The 19,742-nt window shown below is 49.6% G+C and overlaps 1 protein-coding gene and 1 pseudogene across 1 annotated transcript in view; one reads left to right on the top strand and one right to left on the bottom strand.

Annotated features, from left to right (window-relative positions):
• The window catches only part of PTPRN2 (protein tyrosine phosphatase receptor type N2), a 1,038,500-nt gene that overhangs the window by 118,518 nt on the left and 900,240 nt on the right, over nucleotides 1-19,742 (bottom strand). The window contains exon 14 of the mRNA XM_058660653.1: nucleotides 11,886-12,098. Within this exon, the coding sequence (XP_058516636.1) occupies nucleotides 11,886-12,098 (213 nt within the window). The remainder of the gene's footprint in view (nucleotides 1-11,885; nucleotides 12,099-19,742) is intronic.
• Nucleotides 16,872-17,037, top strand: LOC131479695 (U2 spliceosomal RNA; annotated as a pseudogene).

Below are 19,742 nucleotides of genomic sequence, written 5' to 3'. Positions count from 1 at the left end.
CTGAGTTCCAAATACTGCCCCCCACAACTCACTCCACCATGACAACTAGCTCTTCTCACATCAATAACTTTGTTCAATTTATTGATTAGCTTTTATTGAGTACCTTGAGGGCTCCTGCGGGTGCAGTAGGTTTGTAGAGATGTAGCAACATCACTTCAGTCTCAGGAGGAAAAAGTAACTCAACATGAATACAACTGGAAGTAAGTCCACATAGGATGGGTATGAAGGATACAGTGAAGGGTATCGTTGCATAGGGGCCCTGAGGGGGGACCAGTTCCCGTGGCTGGAGGCAGGGTTGCACAGGGGAGGCACTCAGTGGTGGTGGCACTGGCGGGTGTGAAGGGCGCTTGACAGATGGGAATGAACTGTCCATAGAGTGGGGGAAGGGCTCTCATGGGAGGTGGCAGTGGGAACAAAGGCTCAGAAGCAGAAAACACAGGGGCAGTTCAGGGGCCGTAGGGAGCCCAGCCCAGGGACACAAAAGGTATTCACATCTTTCCATTTGCTGGCCAAAGGGCGGTGCTGTGACCGGGAGGGGGGAAGTAGGAGCCGGACCAGCACAGCTGTTTCTTCATGTTCTGAAACTACATATCATGCTGGGGCCCAATTATTCCACCCAAAATGGATTTAAATGACAAACTCACTGCATGGCACCTGACAGCTCTCGGAGGACCTTCCTATCTAGAATCCTGAGGACTAAACCTGGCAGCGTGGCCACCAACAAGCGAGGTGACCATCAGCAAGGCCCTTCTGATTTCCAGCCTCAGTTCTCAGTCATGACACAGGGATCTGAGCTTTAAAAGCAGCAGGGGACAGGTGCGGCACCTCCCAAAGGAAGTTAGAGTTGCTGTCAGCTCTGGAGTGTGTGGGGCATTTCAAGAGTGGAAGGGTTGTCGGAAGTGAACCAAGCAACCAAAGAATCTGAGTTTTTTCCTGGTTTTCTTCTCCCTTGTATTGTACTTTCAAACCAGATGTAACTTCCGATCCCCACTATTTTATTCTACATGTGAACCTGTATTTCCCCCCAAGTCAAGAACTTGTTGATTTTTGGCATACGCGTGTGTTTCACGAGTCTACAGAAAGTGATTCTAGGAATGTTCTCTTATTTAAGTGTTATTCTTCTGTTTCATTGTTTCTACAAACAAAAAGACGAAAATGATGAAATGCTTACCTACAGAGCCAATCAAACTTTTTGCTTTAATTGGAGGATTTAAGTCTAATTACATATTGATGCCAACCTTATCCTGGGGATGTTAACAATCCTAGCATTTGTCATCTACAAACTCTTTTAACTGACTTGCTATTAAAAAGCAAAATCAATTCAAATTTAAACTTGTGTTTTGTATCCATAGTCCTCAAATATCACATACAATTATTCATTTTGAAAAAGCTGCCTTTATTCATTAACACAATCTTTTGTCCATCTTTGCTTTTTAAAAAAAAATGTCTATTACGTCAAAAGCAGAGAGACAAACATCTTCCACCCACTGGCTTATTATTCAAATGCCTGCCTGCAGCCTCTGGGATGGGGTCAGGTAGAAATCAGGGGCTGAGAATTCTGTCAGGCTCTGCACAAGGACTTGAGCTGTCATTTGCAGCATCCCAGTGTGTGTGCAAGTGGGTAGGTGGATTCAGGAACAAGGCCAGGACTTAAATCCTGGTATTCTAGTAGGGCATAGAAACACCCCCAAGCAAGTGTCTCAACTGCTTTTTCTGTCCCTCAATAACTGTATGCACAGACACACAAAAGTTCATGCTTAGATACTTAAGTTAGCTGGCGGCGTTATTTTTCACACTATAAACCTTGAAGGAGTACTTGTTCATAAATGCCACCTTTCTAATTAGAGTCCTTTTGTGTATCTTGTACTTGCTAATAGAGAAATAATCTACCAAGATTTCATTCTTAATTATCAGCAATTCTCCCAAAGCAGAAAGCCCCAACGGGGACTTTATACTTTGAGCAGCTAAGTTGAAAAAAGGTTAACTCAAATGGGGAAGAAAAGCACTATTATTTAACTCCTTCAGGGTGGACAGGAAAAGTCACTACTTGAGAAACCTGGAGAACAAGGCTGTAGCATTGCATGCGTACTCCCAGGTATGCAAGGGGGAAGAAACAGCTGCCTGGCTCTCGCTACTCTTCCCACTTTGGGTATGTGAGACCCTCCCTGATGTCGTCCAGGCCTTTCTAATCGTCTGTCTGTCTTCAACCTAAACCTCAGCTAAAGGAAGATACCTCTGCCTGCTCACTGCTCTTTCCTTCCTTCCTGATGTCTCTGGCCTTCATTCTCCAGGCGTCTTCACAGGCTCCCTGTGTGGTTGTCCGAAGCCCCTTCTGCAGCGTTACAGTGTCACTGGTCTCTACCATGCTCTAAACACCCAGCAGTCCTCCATGAGTGTAGACAGGGCCTACACTGATGCTATTCTCATGTGATCCCCTCCCAAGAAGAAACAAGCATTCTGGAAAAAACACTTTAGGAACCACGTCTCAATCTGGCCATCCTGGGGTTCCAAAGCTTCCTGGAGCTCTCTACAGCACCCATTCCTCAGGGGTGACCTATATGTACACATGGGGCCTTGGACAGTAACCACTACCCAATGTAGCTGCCAGCCAGCGGTGAAAGTGGGAGAGCAGGGTCCCCAGAGCTGAGGGGCAAAGAAATTCCAGATCTCAGAGGCCTGGGAGAAATGGACTTTGGAGGTTGCCACCTAGTAGGAAAAACAGCCGAATCCTCAGGGTGATGTCTCTCCTTGGTGTGGCATTCATTTCCCTGCTTGAAGCTCTCTCGGGTTGGAGGTCCCTGGCCGAGTAGGTCTTCTGCATTTACGTCTTTTTTTTTTTTTAAGATTTATTTACTTATTTTTATTGGAAAGTCAGATATACAGAGAGGAGGAACGACAGAGAGGAAGATCTTCTGTTCATTGATTCACTCCTCAAGTGACCACAACGGCCGGAGCTGAACGGATCCAAAGCCAGGAACTGGGAGCTTCTTCTGGGTCTCCCACATGGGTACAGGATCCCATGGCTTTGGGCTGTCCTCAACTGCCTTCCCAGGCCACAAGCGGGAAGCTGGATGGGAAGCGGGGCCACCAGGACATGAACTGGCACCCATGTGGGATCCCAGCATGGGCAAGGTGAAGACTTTAGCTACTAGACTACTGCGCCAGGCCCACATTTTAAATGGTCTTCCTTTGACATCTGGAGATGACTGCCATCCGCCTGCTTCTCCCTCTCCTGTGCAACGCCTTTTCCAAAGCGTGCTCTCTTTGTGAACATCATCCCCTCCGTGCCGCTGACGGTTCCAGCTATCATTCCTCCCTCTGCCACCTGATGCAGCGTCTTACCTCCTTTTTTGCCAGAGTACGTGTTGTGTTAAGAGCTTGTTGCTATTTTTGACAGCCTAATGCACTGCACTACAGATAATGCCATTCACCACAGAGGCACATTCTCTCGTGCCCATCAAGGCACAAGGCTGAGAAGAGGGTTGGCTTGACAGCAGATGGCCTGAGCACCTGCTGCCTCTGAGTGAGTCTCGCAGGTGGCTCCTGGGCCCACAGCTCCTGCACTGTCCAGCTCCTGGTGGTCACCGGGTTTGGTGTCCGACTCTTCCACGTGGGCAGCATCCCCCACTGGGGTGGCTGGAGAAGGCCTCTGCAGAGCTGCCCAGACCTCTTCACCTTCCTTTAGGGATGTTCCCATGACCCCTCAGCAGGATGCCGACCTACATGGGAGCTGCAGAGACCAAAGCTAAAGTGGTTGGAGACCTAATGTTCCCGACCACAGCTACATTGGATGGTCTGTTACTGCTCATGTGGAAACGCCTCTCGCACTTATACCTACTTGAGTCCTGATACCCCCCTAGAACACTTCTCCATGCTCCTTCCATTTACCTTAAAATCGCTGTTGAATCCATTTTTACACCTGCCATCTCCCAATACCCACTTAACTTCTCAACAGCTCACAACCTCCAGTCGAAGACCAGGCTTTCTGTCCACATCACCTGGGGATCATGGCTGCCTTGGGTCCTTGGTGCACATGTGCCCTTCTCCTGTGGGAGCACCCTTCCTGCTGAGCCCTCGCCTGAATGTGGGTGCTGCTGAAGGAGTGTGATGATAACCCAAGCTTACATTTGCATCCTGAAGCCCTCCCCACAGCCCCATCTCCCTGCTTCCTCCCGCTGACACCAGGGATGAACGCCAGTGCTTGCCTTAGTCTCTCAGAGTTCCTGTATCACTGAGAAGGACACTCAGGTACAGCTTCTCTGGATGCCTTCTTCCTTAAAGTGCCTTGGATTTTTATGCAACTGCCTGCACTTCAGATCTATTCTTCCCCTTCTCCCTAGAAGCACAAGTTTTCTCTGCAGATTGTACATCCTGAGTTTTAAGTTTAAAAAAGAGCCCTGCTTCTGCCAATCAGATCTAAAGGATGGGAGCCACCCAGCAGAATGGGAGGACATAGCAAGATATGTATCTGGAAAAGAAAGATGTGGACCTGGAACCCAACAGTCATTCACAAGTATCTGCAAGCACAGATAACCGCTCCACGGAATGCACCCTTCAGCATCATGGCAGTGCCAACATGTGTAAGGCCACACGTGATTGGCATGGCAGCCCAGCCACGGGGTGACAGTGCATAGCCCCCCAGCTTATAAAAGGGAAGGTTAGGGTTCTGGGAAGTGCTGGGTACCTGACAGAGCACCATCAGATATAATGGACAGATGTCATGGTTTTCTCCTTCCATGACTTTATAGAATCAAAAAAACTGCCCAGTGGAGCAAGAGGGAAATGAGACTAGGTAAGCATACAAGAGTGGGTAGACTGCAGCTCCCATTCTATAGAATCACGTTTGGTCACGCAGTGAAGCCAGGCCATCCCTGGGAGCAGCCCAGATGCCTCCACGCTGCCCACAAGCTCCTAGCTGACCTCCAGCAGGTGCAGCCTGACACAGGTGCAACGCCCAAACTTTCTGCCTGTGCCCCAGCTCTGCTGATCTTAAGGCTCTCAGTACTCTGGTCACAAATCATCCCCATTTCCTCCCAGTCCTTGTCAGGTCTGCCACCACGAGGCAGTGAGCCCCAAGCACCTTGTTCTTAGCCCTTGCCTGGAACAGCCATTGCACCCAACCACACATGGCCACCCTCATTCCATGAGCCCTCTATGAATTCCCTCCTATACCAGCTGGTACGGGGGATCCTCTTCTGTCATCTCCAAGTGTCTGACTTCAATGTCATCCATATCACCTCTAAATCACTCATTGCCTTGGGCTTACTCCTCACCTTTCAGAAATCACACACAGAGAGTAAACAAAGGATGTCTCCTTTGGCTCAGCCACCCATAGGGCCTTCCATGGTGGAAGGCGGTAATGGGTTGTCATGAATGTAGGCTACCCTGGAGGAAGTTCTGCCTCATCACCCATGGGTGCATAACTGTGGCTGTGGGAACCCAGCCAGTTCTGTTACCTGCTCTCCTAGGCCCTGGGACAAGTCATAGCTTCATTGGTCCATGTCCACCTGCAAACAGAGGATGTAGAAGGACCCTGCTTTCTTCTTGTGACAGTAAAGAGAAAACAAGGCAACGAGCACAGGCTTTCTGGGTGCCCTGTGGACATCTCTGCATGGGCAGATCTGGCTGACGTGCTGAGCACAGCTGGGGCGCTGAGAAAAGTGGCCCTTCCTGGGCCCCTCTGTGCATGGGAGGTGGCAGCTGAGGAGTCACTCTCATCTTTACAACAAAAGGGAAACAGGCAGGGCAAACTGGAGTACACCAGGGTATCAGCAAAGCATGCTGGCACAGAAACCACTCCTTGTCTCAGTGTTGTGTGGGCACCCACATGCTCTCTGATGAGCCTTGAAAATTCTCTCTTGCCTTGGCTATCGGCAGGCAAACTACTGAGGCCGGCCAATTGTCTAATCCTCTGCCTGCAAATGCCACATCCCATATGGACACCAGTTTGTATCCCTGCTGTTTCATTTCCCATTGAGCTTCCTACTTGTGGCCTGGGAAAGTAGCAGAAGATGCCTCAAGTCTTGGGACCCTGCTCCTGCATGGGAAGCCAAGAGGAAGCACCTGGCTTCAGATCAGCTCCACTCCAGCCGCTGTGGCCATTTGGGGAGTAAACCAGCAGATGGAAGATCTTTCTGTCTCTCCTTATCTCTGTAAATCTGCCTTTTGAATAGAAAGAAAGAAAGAAAGAGAGAGAGAGAGGAAGGAAGGAAGGAAGGAAGGAAGGAAGGAAGGAAGGAAGGAAGGAAGGAAGGAAGGAAGAAAGAAAGAAAGAAAGAAAGAAAGAAAGAAAGACAGACAAACAGACAGACAAAGAAAGGAAGGAAGGAAGAAAACTGTCTTTCCCTGGGGAAAGTCACCTGGCAGGTAGCAGGAAGCTGAGCTAGTGTCCCCTTCCTCCTGGCAAACACGAAGGAGCTTCCTTAGAAACACATATTCAAGCAGTCTCCACGGCTGCTAATAAGCCACAAAAGCAAAACACACATAGTAAACATCACAGGAACAGAAAGAAGCCACCAAATTCAGGACTCCAATGCTCGCGTATGAGATATTCCAATGTGTGACTGCCCAGACATCTCAGCGCGTCATCTGTTATTTTTAATTAAAGTCTGAGCTAATTATTACTGTCTGTTCAAGGGAGGTGGCTTGCTGTATCGGGACAGGCCATGCGCTCTATTTTTATCTTCGGATATTTCTTTGGCAACCTCTCCAGACTTCAGTGTTCTCCGAAGATCTATTTTCAAAATCCTAGGAGCTATATTTGAGCAAACATTTTGCATGGGCAAAACTGCAAAACAGACAAGTAGTCACTGCGTTGGAAAGCGTGTATTTAAAAGCCAGAGGTTTAGGAGAAAAATGCGCTGCCGATAGATACCTTCCAGAAAAATGCTCAGGCCCATAGTGAAGACAGATCTGGAAGATCCGACCCAGCTTCCAACAACACAGCGTGTTGCCCATACACATTTGAAACCAAACACACGTGCAGGTACAAACAAGTTCTTGGGCTCTGCAGACAGACTGAATTCCCTTATCCTCAACAGGGACAAATGTTGCTAGTTGTCCTTGGGTGATCACATTACTGTATTGCAAAGCATGGAATCTGGCACCCATTAAACCACCATTTAGCATTTGCTTAACCAGGGGTGCCTGTGGGCATCATGGTAAGACCAGGAAGGGTAGGACTAGGCTTGCCTCAATGACCTGGCATCTGTCAGGGCTGGGGCTGAGGAGAAAGCAAAGCATAAACACCTGGAAAATCACAGCCATGCCCCAAGGACATCCACCCATGACATCTGTGCTGCTCTCTGTTTTTGCCAAGACAAAATCAGCAAGATTCCAATTCTCAGGCTTGACTATGTGATGGAAAGAGAGGGTTAAATCAGTATTTTCAGGCACCCTTCCAATCGCAAAGCCAGATAGACTGTGATTACTGGATATTCCCCCCCAGAAACACACACACAAATTAGTTTGACCTGAAAATCTTAACAAAAAGCAAGAAAAGCCATTCTAAGATACACAACTGGCTGAAGCAGAAAAAAGGATCTTTTGTTTGTTTGTTTTTACAGATTGCGGTGGAGTCAAGCAAACCTCTGGAAAATTCCCTGTCTTCCAACCGAATTGGGAACATCCTATCCTTTCACCATTTCTATTACTAGTGATTACATCAATTATGGAAGACTAAACTCACCTAGACAAAGAAAGGTCTCTGAACTCCCAGGAGAACAAGCCAACTCATGACCTGTTCTGACTCTGTGAGAACTCAGCTTCCCTCACCAGAGGTGAGAAGTCGGGGTGCATGTGGACCTGCAGACCCATTAGCCGGTGACAACTGAGCATACTGGACGAGCAGCAATCACCATGCACACTGTCATTACATTAATAATCACTTGCTAATGGGAGCAGCCGCAACCGAGCTGTGCATTTAGCGGCTCTGTTTACAGGCGGTCCCTGTAGCCCAAACGCGTGCCTTCCTTCCACTGGGTCTGGTTCCAAAGCACCTCCCAGCACACAAGAAAAACCTGCTGGGTATTGTGAAATCAACCATCAAACGAGGAACTGGCTGAAAATTCTGCAAGAGTTTCTGCCCTCGTGCAGGGGATGGGTGAGAGAGCTGACAGAATACTAAACTTGCTGCACGGAGATGATCAAAGCCTCAAAGAAACGGATGCAACATTCAAAGAGACTTGGGGAGCAAAAGGAGGAGAATGTCTTCTAATCATCTAACAACTTATTTTTGGCACAGTTTTCCACCCAATCACCTTCCACAGAAATAGGACACCTACATTAAAGAAATGCGTCAAGTGTACGGGTACCAAATGCTGCAGTGTTTTCCTGTCTTTACATGATCTTAGTGTGTGTGTGCTTACACACATGCATATCTGTGTATGAATACCTATGATCTGCCACAATAAAAGGAAAACACAATAAGCAAAACTGTTTTTTACGTAACGAAGTACAGATAGAATACAAGTTTACTGTGTTTTACAGGGTGGGGAAAACACCAACTTTACTAAAACAATAGGGGAAAGTAGGGTGACAGTAGTCTATTTTTTAAAAAAGTAACTGTGGGACATATTTCAGTTATTCTAAAAATGGATGAGGCCGTTATTTTTCCCAGTTGGCACAAATCACTCTCTGAGAGGTCTTGGAAAGTATCGCAAGTATCAGAGTCTGACTCAGCAAACCAAAAAGAAAAGAAATTCACGAGCCACTCAAGCCCAAACATCCCGACTCGTGCTTATGAAGTCATTCCATTTGGAAGAAGAAAATATAAGGATGCTGAGAGATGCCTGCAAGAGCATCTGAAAATTCAACTACCTACTGCCTTGACCGTCCTGTTCAGAGGAGCCAAATCTTCAGGACCTTTCCATGGACCTAACCTGAAGCCTCACCATGAATTCTGTGCACACAGGGGGTCCACACAGACTTCCGAGCTGTGCATTCCAAGGGCTGAAGCAGCCAGAGGCATTGCCAAGGATCGACGGCATGAAGGGTCTTCCCACCACACTGGTGCTGTTGAGTTGGGGACTGGGGAGCCTCCTTTTGCACTCTCGAGCAGAAAGGGGTGCACAAGGAGAGACCACCAAAGGTCTTCCAGAACAACATCTCGGAGCTTCGCTCTCAGAATGACTCTGCTTCCTGCCTTTCCATCCCTGCACAGGAACACCTCGGTCTCTAGCTGTCAGGGTAACTTCATAGTGTAATGTTAATAAACTTCTTATGTTGCGACCTACAATCCCATCATTGCTTGGCTATTTACCTCTACTTTTACTTGCACAATAATCTCTTTCAGATACCGTGTAAAAACAAACATCATTTGCACTATATTCCCATACAACACCGCATCAAATTGTTTACTTTTTCTTAGAACTCACGATGAGCATTATAACGAGATCTATTTGCTACCTCAGCTTTATTGTAGAATTAGCAAAGAACAGGAGTCCATGACGTAAATACATGCATTGGTGCAACAAACACTTCTCTTGAAATGTGTTGTTTTTGTTTGCAATATTTTTTAAAAGGTGGTGGCTGTTTTATTTTTTTTTTTTTAACTTGAGGAGGTTATCAGTGGCAGCTGTAGAAAATCCACAGAGATACGAATGCATTGATGAAATAATACTTGCCTCATCTACCAATGAAGTTGCTCTATGTGCAACTACAACAGCGTGGGCTCTTCATGCATTATTCAGCTCAGTTTAAAGCCCCAAACCACAAAAGCCCCACCCTCATCTGCTGAGTCCTGCTCTGCTCAAAAAAAAAAAAAAAAAAAAAAAAAACTACACAACAGTCTAGCTCTAGAATGTTCTCACAAGAAAACAGTCACTTTTAGAGGGGTGAACCCTCATGTTTCACCAGGGCAGTCCCCGCAACAGTGAAACCTGAGTAATTTTTAAAGCTAAGGGAAGATTTCGACAGTCATTTCAATCCCAAATTTTTCTAGATCACATTTTTAAAGGAACTTTTTCCTTTTTTTTATTCTTTTTATTAATCTGGTTGAAGCAAAGCACACATTTCCTTTATTGTCTGGATTACAGATTCTTATTAAACAAACCAGAGCTCATTATAAAATCAATATCAACTTAACCACCATGCCCCCAGGAGGAACAGCAAAAAGGTCACTCCAAGAAATTCAAACAATTTTCCTGCTGGAAGGGCATGATTTTAATTACAGATACTATTAATTAGAGCTGTCAGTGGAAAGATTTTTTTTTTCCTGTTAATTATCACAAACTCGGTCCTAAACAGGCGTTTTCAACCTGCATTTTTGTAAAAATTAGGCTTTTCTGCATGCAAAACCAACCTTCCCATGCTATCAATATTTTATAACTGAATTTCAAAGTATATCAAAGGACGCACACTTTCTAAAACATCTCCGCCCGTGTGATCTGCTGTCTCCCACGCATGGAACAGAACCAGTGTGATAATTTATTTATGTTCTGACACGGACTTGGCCCTGGGACCTGGCATCCCGGATTGATGGTCCTGTTCAATAGAACTTCTGGATGCAGTCTAGTAGTTTATGTGACATTTTTTTTTCAGGCTGCTTCTTCAAACACAGTTTTTTCCCTTTGCTTTGAAGCAAAGCCACGCTCTGCACGCGAAATGCCATCTGCACCACATTTGAAGTTGCCATTTCCTCACAGGAAAAAAGATTGCGGTGCCCAGGCTTCTGACCCTCTCTGGAGCACTAGAGGTTTTATCCATGCAGTAACAATACTAAAAATTTGAAATAGGAGAGTAGGCTATCTCCTGCTCTCTTTTAAGTATAGGGATTGTATCAATGCCTCCCAACTCCTTCTATAGAGCAGGTGAGAACAGCTCCAGGCAGCAAAGATACTGCCTCATGGAGCTTAGACTGCCTCATGGAGAGGGGACCACCAGGGCTGGTCAACTGGAAAGTATTTTCTGGAAAGAGCCGGTAAGCCCACCTAGGAAACTGACTATAGGATAATAAGATCTGCTTCATATATTTGAATGCAAAATACAATGAATTATTTACAAGGCAGAGAACACATCATAACCACGTGACTCAAGAAAACAAAGGATTGAGTCCAATGGAGGGAAAATCGCACACAAATTTACATCGACTGAACTAAAAAAATAAAAGCAGTGATTAAACAAATTATTTTAGCTTTGCAAATGGGAGTATACACTCCTATTTAAACACTATTCTACATGAAATCAACACGTATGCTGGGTTTGCTTTGCTTTTAAAACTGAAGTCACATTTTTTTTTTATTACAGCATACTACTAAAAGTATGCCACAGAACCTTAGAAAATTGTATAGATTGTTTTCTGCCCAATTTGGCCTGAACCAGACTTCCTCACATTCTCATTGGTCTAATTTATTGCCAGGTGTGTTCGCAAGCTTTCTGCATTTCCAGATGCTACTGCCATGCTGCCTCGTGGAAACACACCCGGTTTACCTGCAGCTGGTCAGCATTTTGTGTATCAGAATAATAGCAGGGGGTGGCAACACATCAGGTCAAAAGATCTGTTCTTGTAAGACCCTGAGTGGAAGTCGATGACTTAAGAGCCATCTTCAAACATCTACGCAAGCAATTCATCTTGCAAGGCTGGAGCTTTCATTAATAGAGGCCAAACTAAGAAAGATAACAGATGATACATAATTCATGTATTGTACTTTTTCCACATTCCTAATTAGCAACCTGCGTTCACAGCTAACAGGAGACTCTCCAAGAACAGCTCAAGATTAATACAAGAGCTGTAAAACTGTGGTTGCAAGGTATTTACATGAATGTTAATGAGAAGTTTCAATTGGCATCATAAAAGAATCCAAACTATGAATAAATGAGCAAGTGCCAGGGATGGGGGAGGAAATACACTCCAGCACACCACTTGGAAAAGCAGAGGGTCCTTTTACCTGGTACGCAGCCGTGGCATCTGCGCCTGCGTGGCCCCCTAGTCCTGACAGTTTCTCTCTCAGCTTGTAGTGAGAGCTGTGGCGGATGCAGTAGATGAGGCCGGAAGTCAAGAGGACCCCCACGATGCAGGCCACCGAGAGGAAGGTGAGCAAGGCGAACTTGGTGGAATCTTCTTGATCGGCCTGATGAGGCAGGAGCTTGAGCTGGCTCTTCTGTGGAAAGGAAAGAGGCGGCCAGTTAGCCCAGAGTGAAGCCTCCGCCTCCAGAACCACCCTCTTCCAATGCAACTTGAAAACAGAGGCGGTAACACAACTGGAGAGCCAGACCAGACCCTGCAAGGGGATGCAGAAGTGTCACGACGGCGCCCTGCGGACCTCGAAAAGGGGAAAGTTGTAGGCTTCCTCTTCTCCAACCCACCCCCACCTCAGAAGCGCTGTTCTTCAAATTTCAGCTCAAGTGTCTGGCAGCTAGTTTGCTGTCTTAAGTGAAACAAAGTATCTGTCCCTACTCATAAACAGGTGCAGCCGTTCATCCGAAGTTAGCACAACTACTGCTTAGAGTGTGGTGGGCAGGCCAAGGGGGTGGAGTAACCCATATCTGGTGGCACTCACGAAAGTTGCAAAATCAATCTTCAGTATGCTACCTAACGGGAGTAGCTTTATTCATTTATCCTATTCCCATCCTTGCCATTACTTCAGTCATTTGGCCCTCCGGGGAACAGCCCCACTTGCTCTCCAAGGGTGCACAGGTACAGTCCCATCCAGCCCGAGGCACAGACCCCAACAGCTGGCACCTAAGTGTAATTCCTGGAAGGGAACCACCACGTCCTCGCCAGAAGCCCACAGGCGGACAGCCCGGGAAGTTCACTTCTCAGCCCGACGCCTGCCTGTACAGTCGGTTTCAGAGGACCAGGGCGAGGTAGCAGAAAATCCTCCCGGGTACATTTCACTTGTCTCCACGTGCAAACAGTTGCACGGCGCTCCCCTCATTAGCTTCATTAGAAGGTATATTAGCGACAATTAAAAACGCCACAGGAAAATGGGGAAGGCTGCGGGCAAACAGCCCGAGAGACTGGGCCAGCAGACCCCCGCTCCCGCCCCCCACAAATTATTCGGGAAGTGAATGGAAAAACACGTCCTGCCTCAGTCCCGGTTGCTACAAGAGAAGAACAATTAGCAAACTCTTTTCCACCACCTAATTTCGCGTGGTAACAAAATGGATTTTTCCCCATGAATGCCTGGCCGGCCTATTCATTATCTCTCCTCTATTAGTAATTTTCTGCTCCGTATTCAGCCTTCCGGACTCTTCGTTTCCTCCCGTCTCCGAGTGTACACAGTGCCTCTTATGTCAGGCCGGGCTCAGTTTTATCTTGTAATCATAAAGGCCACGAAAGCAATTATCGCCGGTCTTGACTGGAAAAGCTGGTCATTAATTAGCCTCCTTTTGCCTTCGGTGCGGCGGATTAGCCGGTGCTGGGACTGAGTTAATGGAAACGCGGGTTAAATGAGAAAAGGCGCCGGGATTTCGCTGCCAGGATGCGCGGCGGCTCGGCGGAGGACGCGGAGGTTTCCAGCTCTGCTGGCGGTGGACCGAGGGGAGGAGGGGTGCAAGGAAGGCGGGAGGCAGACTGGGGGTGGGGGGCTGGGAGTGGGGAGGGACCTGGGAGGATGACGAGGGGGCGGGGGCGGCCGGGGACGCCCTGAGCAGGCCCCGGTGGCCGGGACGCACGGCGGCAGAGGGGACTCTGCACGCACAGTCGCCGTCGCGGTGGAAGGAGCGGAGAGGGCCCCCTCCCCATTTCGCCCCAGCAACTTCCTCTCATCCCCCTCCCCCACCCGTCTCCAACGCCTCTCCCTCTCAGGCTCACGCAGCAGCAGCTTCCAAAAGAGAAGTCCCTCCGCCCGATCCACCCCCGAAGGCAGCCGCAGACCCGAACCCCATCTCCCCCACCCCACCCCCCGCCCCGCGTGGTGATAGAGCCAAAAAACACGTAGAGACTGGGAGGAGGGGGACGTCCCAACCACTGCGCCGTGCTACCCTGACGGGAGGGAGCGCGACTCCCCCCACCCCGCGGGGTCTCTCTCGGCCCCGAGGGCGGAATTTGCTTCGCGCCCGTCCTGCCGCGGCTGTTGCCAGCACAACCCGCTGCACCCCGCGCCCTCCCCGCGCTACGCGGCGGAGAGGAGGTGCAGAGTGCGGGGCAGGGGTGGGATGGGGGTGGAGGGACCCGGGAAGGCGAAGAGGAGGAGCGACCGAGACCCCATGGAGAGCACCACGTCAGGGGTCCTAGTTGCCAGTCGCCTCCCCGGGTCTTGACCTGCTTGCAGGGCCGCCTTCCTCCAGCTCCAGCTCAGAGGCATGAATTGACACCAAGGTGGGCGGCCGTTGCCCACCGGAAGATTCAGAGATCCTCGCCAGGGGCGACCCCCGCGTTGTGCTGAGCCTCCAGTGGATCCTGCCTCGCTTGGGCAGACAGAATTGGGAGGATAACAAAGAAAGCTGCCACAAGACGGGCAGAAAGGGCGCGAGCTTGTCCTCCCAATCCTCACCCCGGGTGGTTACTGCGCGCCCTCCCACCTGGCCTCCGCAGCAGGACAGGGCGTTCTCCGGGATCCCAGCGAAGCGTCGGGGATCCCCGGGGGTCCCACCCAGCCATCCGGAGGGCCCCGGGAGCCCACGTGGATGTCTGTTCCGGGGATCGGGGACTTCGCGAACCTTCCCGCCCTGCGACTGAGGCGCCTAAGTGCATGGCGAGCAGCCTGCCTTCCAACTGACCCGCAGTGCCACGGTTTGTGGCAGACACACCAGGGCGCGCAGAGCTGCCGGGCCTACGCGCGTCTGTCGGAGCCGTCTGCCTCCTCATCTAACGAGGTCTATTGGTCACTCCTGCGGGTGAAGAAGCAGCGAACACGAAGGAACCACAGGGAGCAGGCAGGTGGCAGGTGCTCACAGGGTAACCCGGCCCGGGTCTGCGCAGCACAGGGGAGACCAGGAGCGGCGGCACCCCGGGGAACCTAGCCAGTGCTCGTCCCAGGGATGTGGCACAGCCTGAGATACGGGACCAGACCACCCTTGCTGGCCCGCGGGGATACGGCCGACCCTAGCCGAGACCGCGAGCAGCTTGAGCCACTGCTGATTGTCCTTCACCGGGCCCATAGGGATTTACTCAAAGGTCATAAGGGAGGGGAAAAAAAAGAAAAGAAAAAGTCAAAGACAGCGACTGTTCTCACAGCTCAAAGTTCTCCTCCCTGGGCCCTTTTGGAGTCCCAGGTGCTCCTGGTGAAGGGAAGGACCGGAAAACAAGGGAGCTGACCCCTTCCCTATCTATAGTCCCCTATCCTCGGCTCTCCTTCTGCTCCTTCCCCGTCCCGCTTCCTAACTGCAACTTGGAAACCAAGTGACTGTAATATCCCCAGGCTGGGGGAAGCGGTCCTCGGCTTGCCTCCAGCAGCCCATTCACCGGACAGTGAGGGGTGGGGGTGGAGGATGTGCCTGACTGTGGCTGTGCAAGGATGGAGCTACTGTTTGAGTCTGGCTTTGGGGCTCCAGAATCTCAGGGCCGGGATGGGACACGCTGCAGGTACCTCGGAAGGAACTGTTTCTCCTGGCTCCTGAAGGTCCCATCTAGCACTGTATAGGGCCATAGAGATTAGGAGATCCCAGTTGGCCTGCAAGTCCCAGTTTAGAAATCCTAGCAGAAACGAAAACCTTATAGAAATGCTATTTTTGATTGTTATTTCCTTTCATTAATAAATTTAAGCAACTTTACTTAATTTTTGTGGTGTATGGAATTTAAAAAACAGGTACTTATAACACCCCCCTGCCTGCCCTGCTCCTTTAACACGAACCTGAAGAAAAACAACTGAGTCTGCGGTTGGCTTGAAAGCAGGTTGGACACAGTCCGTAAGCCAGCAGTGACTTGGGTGGGCCTTGGTCCCTTCCTCAGAGCCCCCACTTTCGCCAATCAGGCTCCCCAAGGCTGAGCAACTTCAAGTGAACCACATGCCCAGAAGAGAGCCCAGATTAATTAGAGGCATCTTATCAGTCTTGACTTGAAATGGAAAGAAAATGATGCTTAAATATTTATGACTCTGACATTTACAGTCAGACGTCTTTTAAAAGCAGAACACCTCCTTCTGCTCAGCGGCAGTTCGACTTGTTCAAAGTTGGAGCAGGCAAGGAGTGAGGAGGAGGAAGGTAGAGAGAGAGAGAGAGTAAACCCACAATGCTGCAAAGCATGCCTGGTGGCACAGGTGCAGGGGGAGGCCCTGAGACCTGCACAGTAACACAAGCAGGCTGGGGTGCAGGCAAGATGCAAGCCGACTGAATAAGTAATTATCAGTCAACTTTCGACCAGTGGAGGTGGCTCCTGAGAGGAAGTAGCAGTCCAATTCTGTATGTTTCTTCTCTTATCCATCTCCACCTGCCACATGCAGTATTTCCAAAGTTGTAATTTAAAAGAAATATGTGACCACAGAGACCACTTACAGAATTGCTGTTAGAACTGAGTACCTAGCCACTGCCTGGCCAATTTAAGCAGGTTTTTTTTTTTTTTTTTTTTTTACCAGTGGTTGCAAGTGAGAGTGCGTGGGACTCCTGTTGCAGAGAGGTTCCTCTAGGCCACTTTCTGGGAACACACCCTCAGAACTTCTCTGTCCCTGTGTGAGCTTATGAGAAAGAGAAGAAAACGAGCCTTCTGTGCCCTGTCTGTATCTACACTCTATGAGAACATCACACGAAACTCTATGGTAAATATTTATTGACAAATATTTAGTATTTTTCCAAGGTTATGTAAAGTTACCAGTTTCCAAGAGCATTGTCTAAGTCATTGATTTGCACTTTTGAAATATGCTTGTACCAAAAAACCCTTACACAATAATCTCATTAATATTAAACTTCTAATATTGTCGATGTTTTCATTTATTTCATTTCCAAGGAATTTGATTTGCAACCCCTGTGTGCCTGCACTTTTATGTTACCATAATATCGCTTCTCGGCCTTTTGGCTAAGATCAAGTGTAGTATAATTATATAGAAAAACTTCTCCCTTGTAAAATTGCAAAATGAGTTTTAGAGACTATTAATGAATTGCTGTAACAAGTTTGCCTTCCATTGGCTAGATGAATCATCAGAGCTATTTGGAAATGCCATTGTGAATTCACTAAGATAGTTAACTATCACTTTTAAAGCTGACCAGAATTCTTAAGTTTTCAGGCCATGGCAAGTGACTAAACTTCAGGAAAAAAAAATCATGGGGGAGGGGTGTCTTACAATATTTATAAAAGTATTTTTTAAAGCTGTTAACTGAACTATTTTTAATTTGGAATTTGCCACAGAATTCTAATAAATGAGTGAAGTCAGGCGGAAATAATCATGTATTAATTCTCTGCATTACAAAATCTTTTCAGAGGCTATCATCAGAGCAAGAGGCACTGCGGTCTGAATTCAGGGTGGGAGAAGTCCTTTGTGCGATTGAAAGCTATTGTTCCTCTGTGCCGATGAAATTGTACTTGCAAATCTGCCATTCAAGTAGCCAAAAAAAAAAAAAAGCCTATATGTGCAAAAGAAAAGATTCTCTAAGAAATAACTGTTTTTAACCATAAAACTTTCATGATAAAAGTTGGGATGTGCTATTTTAAAATAGATTATGTGCTGAAGATATTTCTCAGGCATAGCACAAAAGTGAACCTAGGAGAGACAACCAATTGGTGCTTTGCTGTCTTTAAGTACCTCCTAAAACCTCCGTTTTCGAGAAACAGCCTAAGATCTCAGGGAAGATTTATGATTCTGATGTTTAGAGAGGGACGCGTCCTCGTGCGAACTAATTTTTAAACAGGGTTGCATCTCAGCCAAGTCCTCTCGCGTGGAATCCACAACGGTCCGCCGGCTGGGAAGAGCCAGAAACCAATCGCGTCCCGAGAGAGAAAACTTGGCTCCCTGCTTGCAGATTCACTGCCGGCGACTTTCTGCCACCCCAACTCCAGCTCGGCCCCAAGGAACTTCTTGCACCCTGCCCTGGCCCGGGTTTCTGGAGCGCCTAAGAGGTTCCAGAGGCCTGGCGTGGGACACAAAAGCGTGCGCCTCCCTGGTTTAGGTGTTTTCTGGGCCTCCTTTGGTCTCCAAGGAAGAGGCGTCACCTTCCCACCTACCTCCCACCCCCGGCCCACAGAAGCCAAGCTCGCTTCAGGGTGGGGACCTCGGGTTGGCCTCCTTTACCCTAGTTCCTCAGCCTCATCCTTAAAGATGGGCCTCGCGGGCGATGCTCGGACCCGGTGTCGGCTAGACTTGGTGAGCGGGCCCTGAAAAGCTGGAGGTTAGTTTCTGCCCCCCACTCCCCCCCACTCAGGGGGAGGAGAACCTCTCCGCGCCTCTGGCTTTCCCACCCGGCCTCCCATTCCCTCTCCCTTTCCTCAGTCATTCACGAGATCCCTACAGAGGTCGGAAAGATCAGACCCGCAGCGCGGGACACAAAGGGTGGAGGGCTCCCGGGAGCCGCGGTATTCACAGCCACGAGGAGAAGGGACTCCGCGCGGCCCACAGCCCCTTTCCTGCTGGGGACAATGCCGAGGCCCAGCCTACCGGGTCACAAAGCACCAGGGCCGTGAGGGAGGGATTCAGGTTCCCTGACAACGTTAGCGATCCCCCTCCAAGAATCCCGGGCTCTGCACAGCCACAGCCCCACCGCCAGTTCTTCCCCAACCCGTGGCTTAGCTGCCCCACCAGTTTTTCCCCAACCCGTGGCTTAACTGAAGCCAAGTGGGGAGTGTGCTTGGTTGGGAGTGGGCGGGTATTTCACCCAGTGTCGATAAAAACAGCGTCTTTTCCCCTTCTTTGCACAAACCTTCACTTCCTTGCTTGTTCGCTTGCATCCTAAAATCTGGGCATTGCAGGGTAGAGCCGGCTGGGTGAAGACCACTCGGATACGCAGCGCCCTTCATCCCAGGCGGGGAGGTTCCCTGGTGCCCACCAGGGACCCCAGGCGCGCGTGCGGGAGCGGGATGTGTGTGGAGACCCAAGGACGTCCAGCCCAGAGCCAAAGGGTGCGAGTGGGGAGGGGTCTGGGGGTGAGGCCCGAGGTGAGCACAGCCGCTCAGGGAGCGCCCGCCTCTGCCTCTCCGGCCCCCTGGGCGCCCGGCGGCCCGAGCTGCCCTCGGCAGGCACTTGGCACCGTGGTAACAACCCCCTCCCTCAGCCACGTAGCCCTGGAGCACCGCGGGTGCGGCGGAGGCAAAAGGGCGGGAGTCTTTTGCTCTGAAAGCCAACTGAGATTTTAACCCCTAATTCTAAAGGTGCGCCCTGCCGCCCGGAGCTAGGCTCCCCGACCCCCGGAACCACTAAGCAGCCCAGTGTTCAGAACCAAGAAAGGAGGATACGAAGTCTTTCTCCTTTAGTCGGAAGTTTATCTGGCAAGCACGCGGCATCTCAAGACGAAGTGGGACTGGGGGGGGGGGGCATAGGGGGATGGTAGAGGGTGGCGAGAAATCTCCAGTCCCCTAGGGAAGAGGAGATGTGGCCCTTCCCAGAGTTACTCCTCCCTGGGCTGTGAGCTCAAAGGAGCCCCCTCTCCGGCTCTCACTGACCGCTCCACCTGCTTATGCATGGACCCTGGCCTGCACTCCGACATTCCTCTAACTCGCGGCCCTCTGGGATGCTTGGTTGGCACCGGGGCACACTCCCGGACCTCGGGAAGGCGGGCTAAGAAACGCTCCAAAATGCGCTCGGAGGAAAAGTACACCCCCTCCCTCTCCCGCTGGCTCCTTTCCACGCCGACTGCTCCTCTCTGTCCTCCCTCCTCCTTTCCGCACGCTGTTCCCCAGCCCCGCGTCCAAACCGCAACCCTCCTAGCTCCCGCCGCCT

This window comes from Ochotona princeps, chromosome 2, assembly GCF_030435755.1.
Source record: "Ochotona princeps isolate mOchPri1 chromosome 2, mOchPri1.hap1, whole genome shotgun sequence".
Classification (NCBI taxonomy): domain Eukaryota; kingdom Metazoa; phylum Chordata; class Mammalia; order Lagomorpha; family Ochotonidae; genus Ochotona; species Ochotona princeps.
This window is presented reverse-complemented; position numbering and strand designations above follow the sequence as displayed.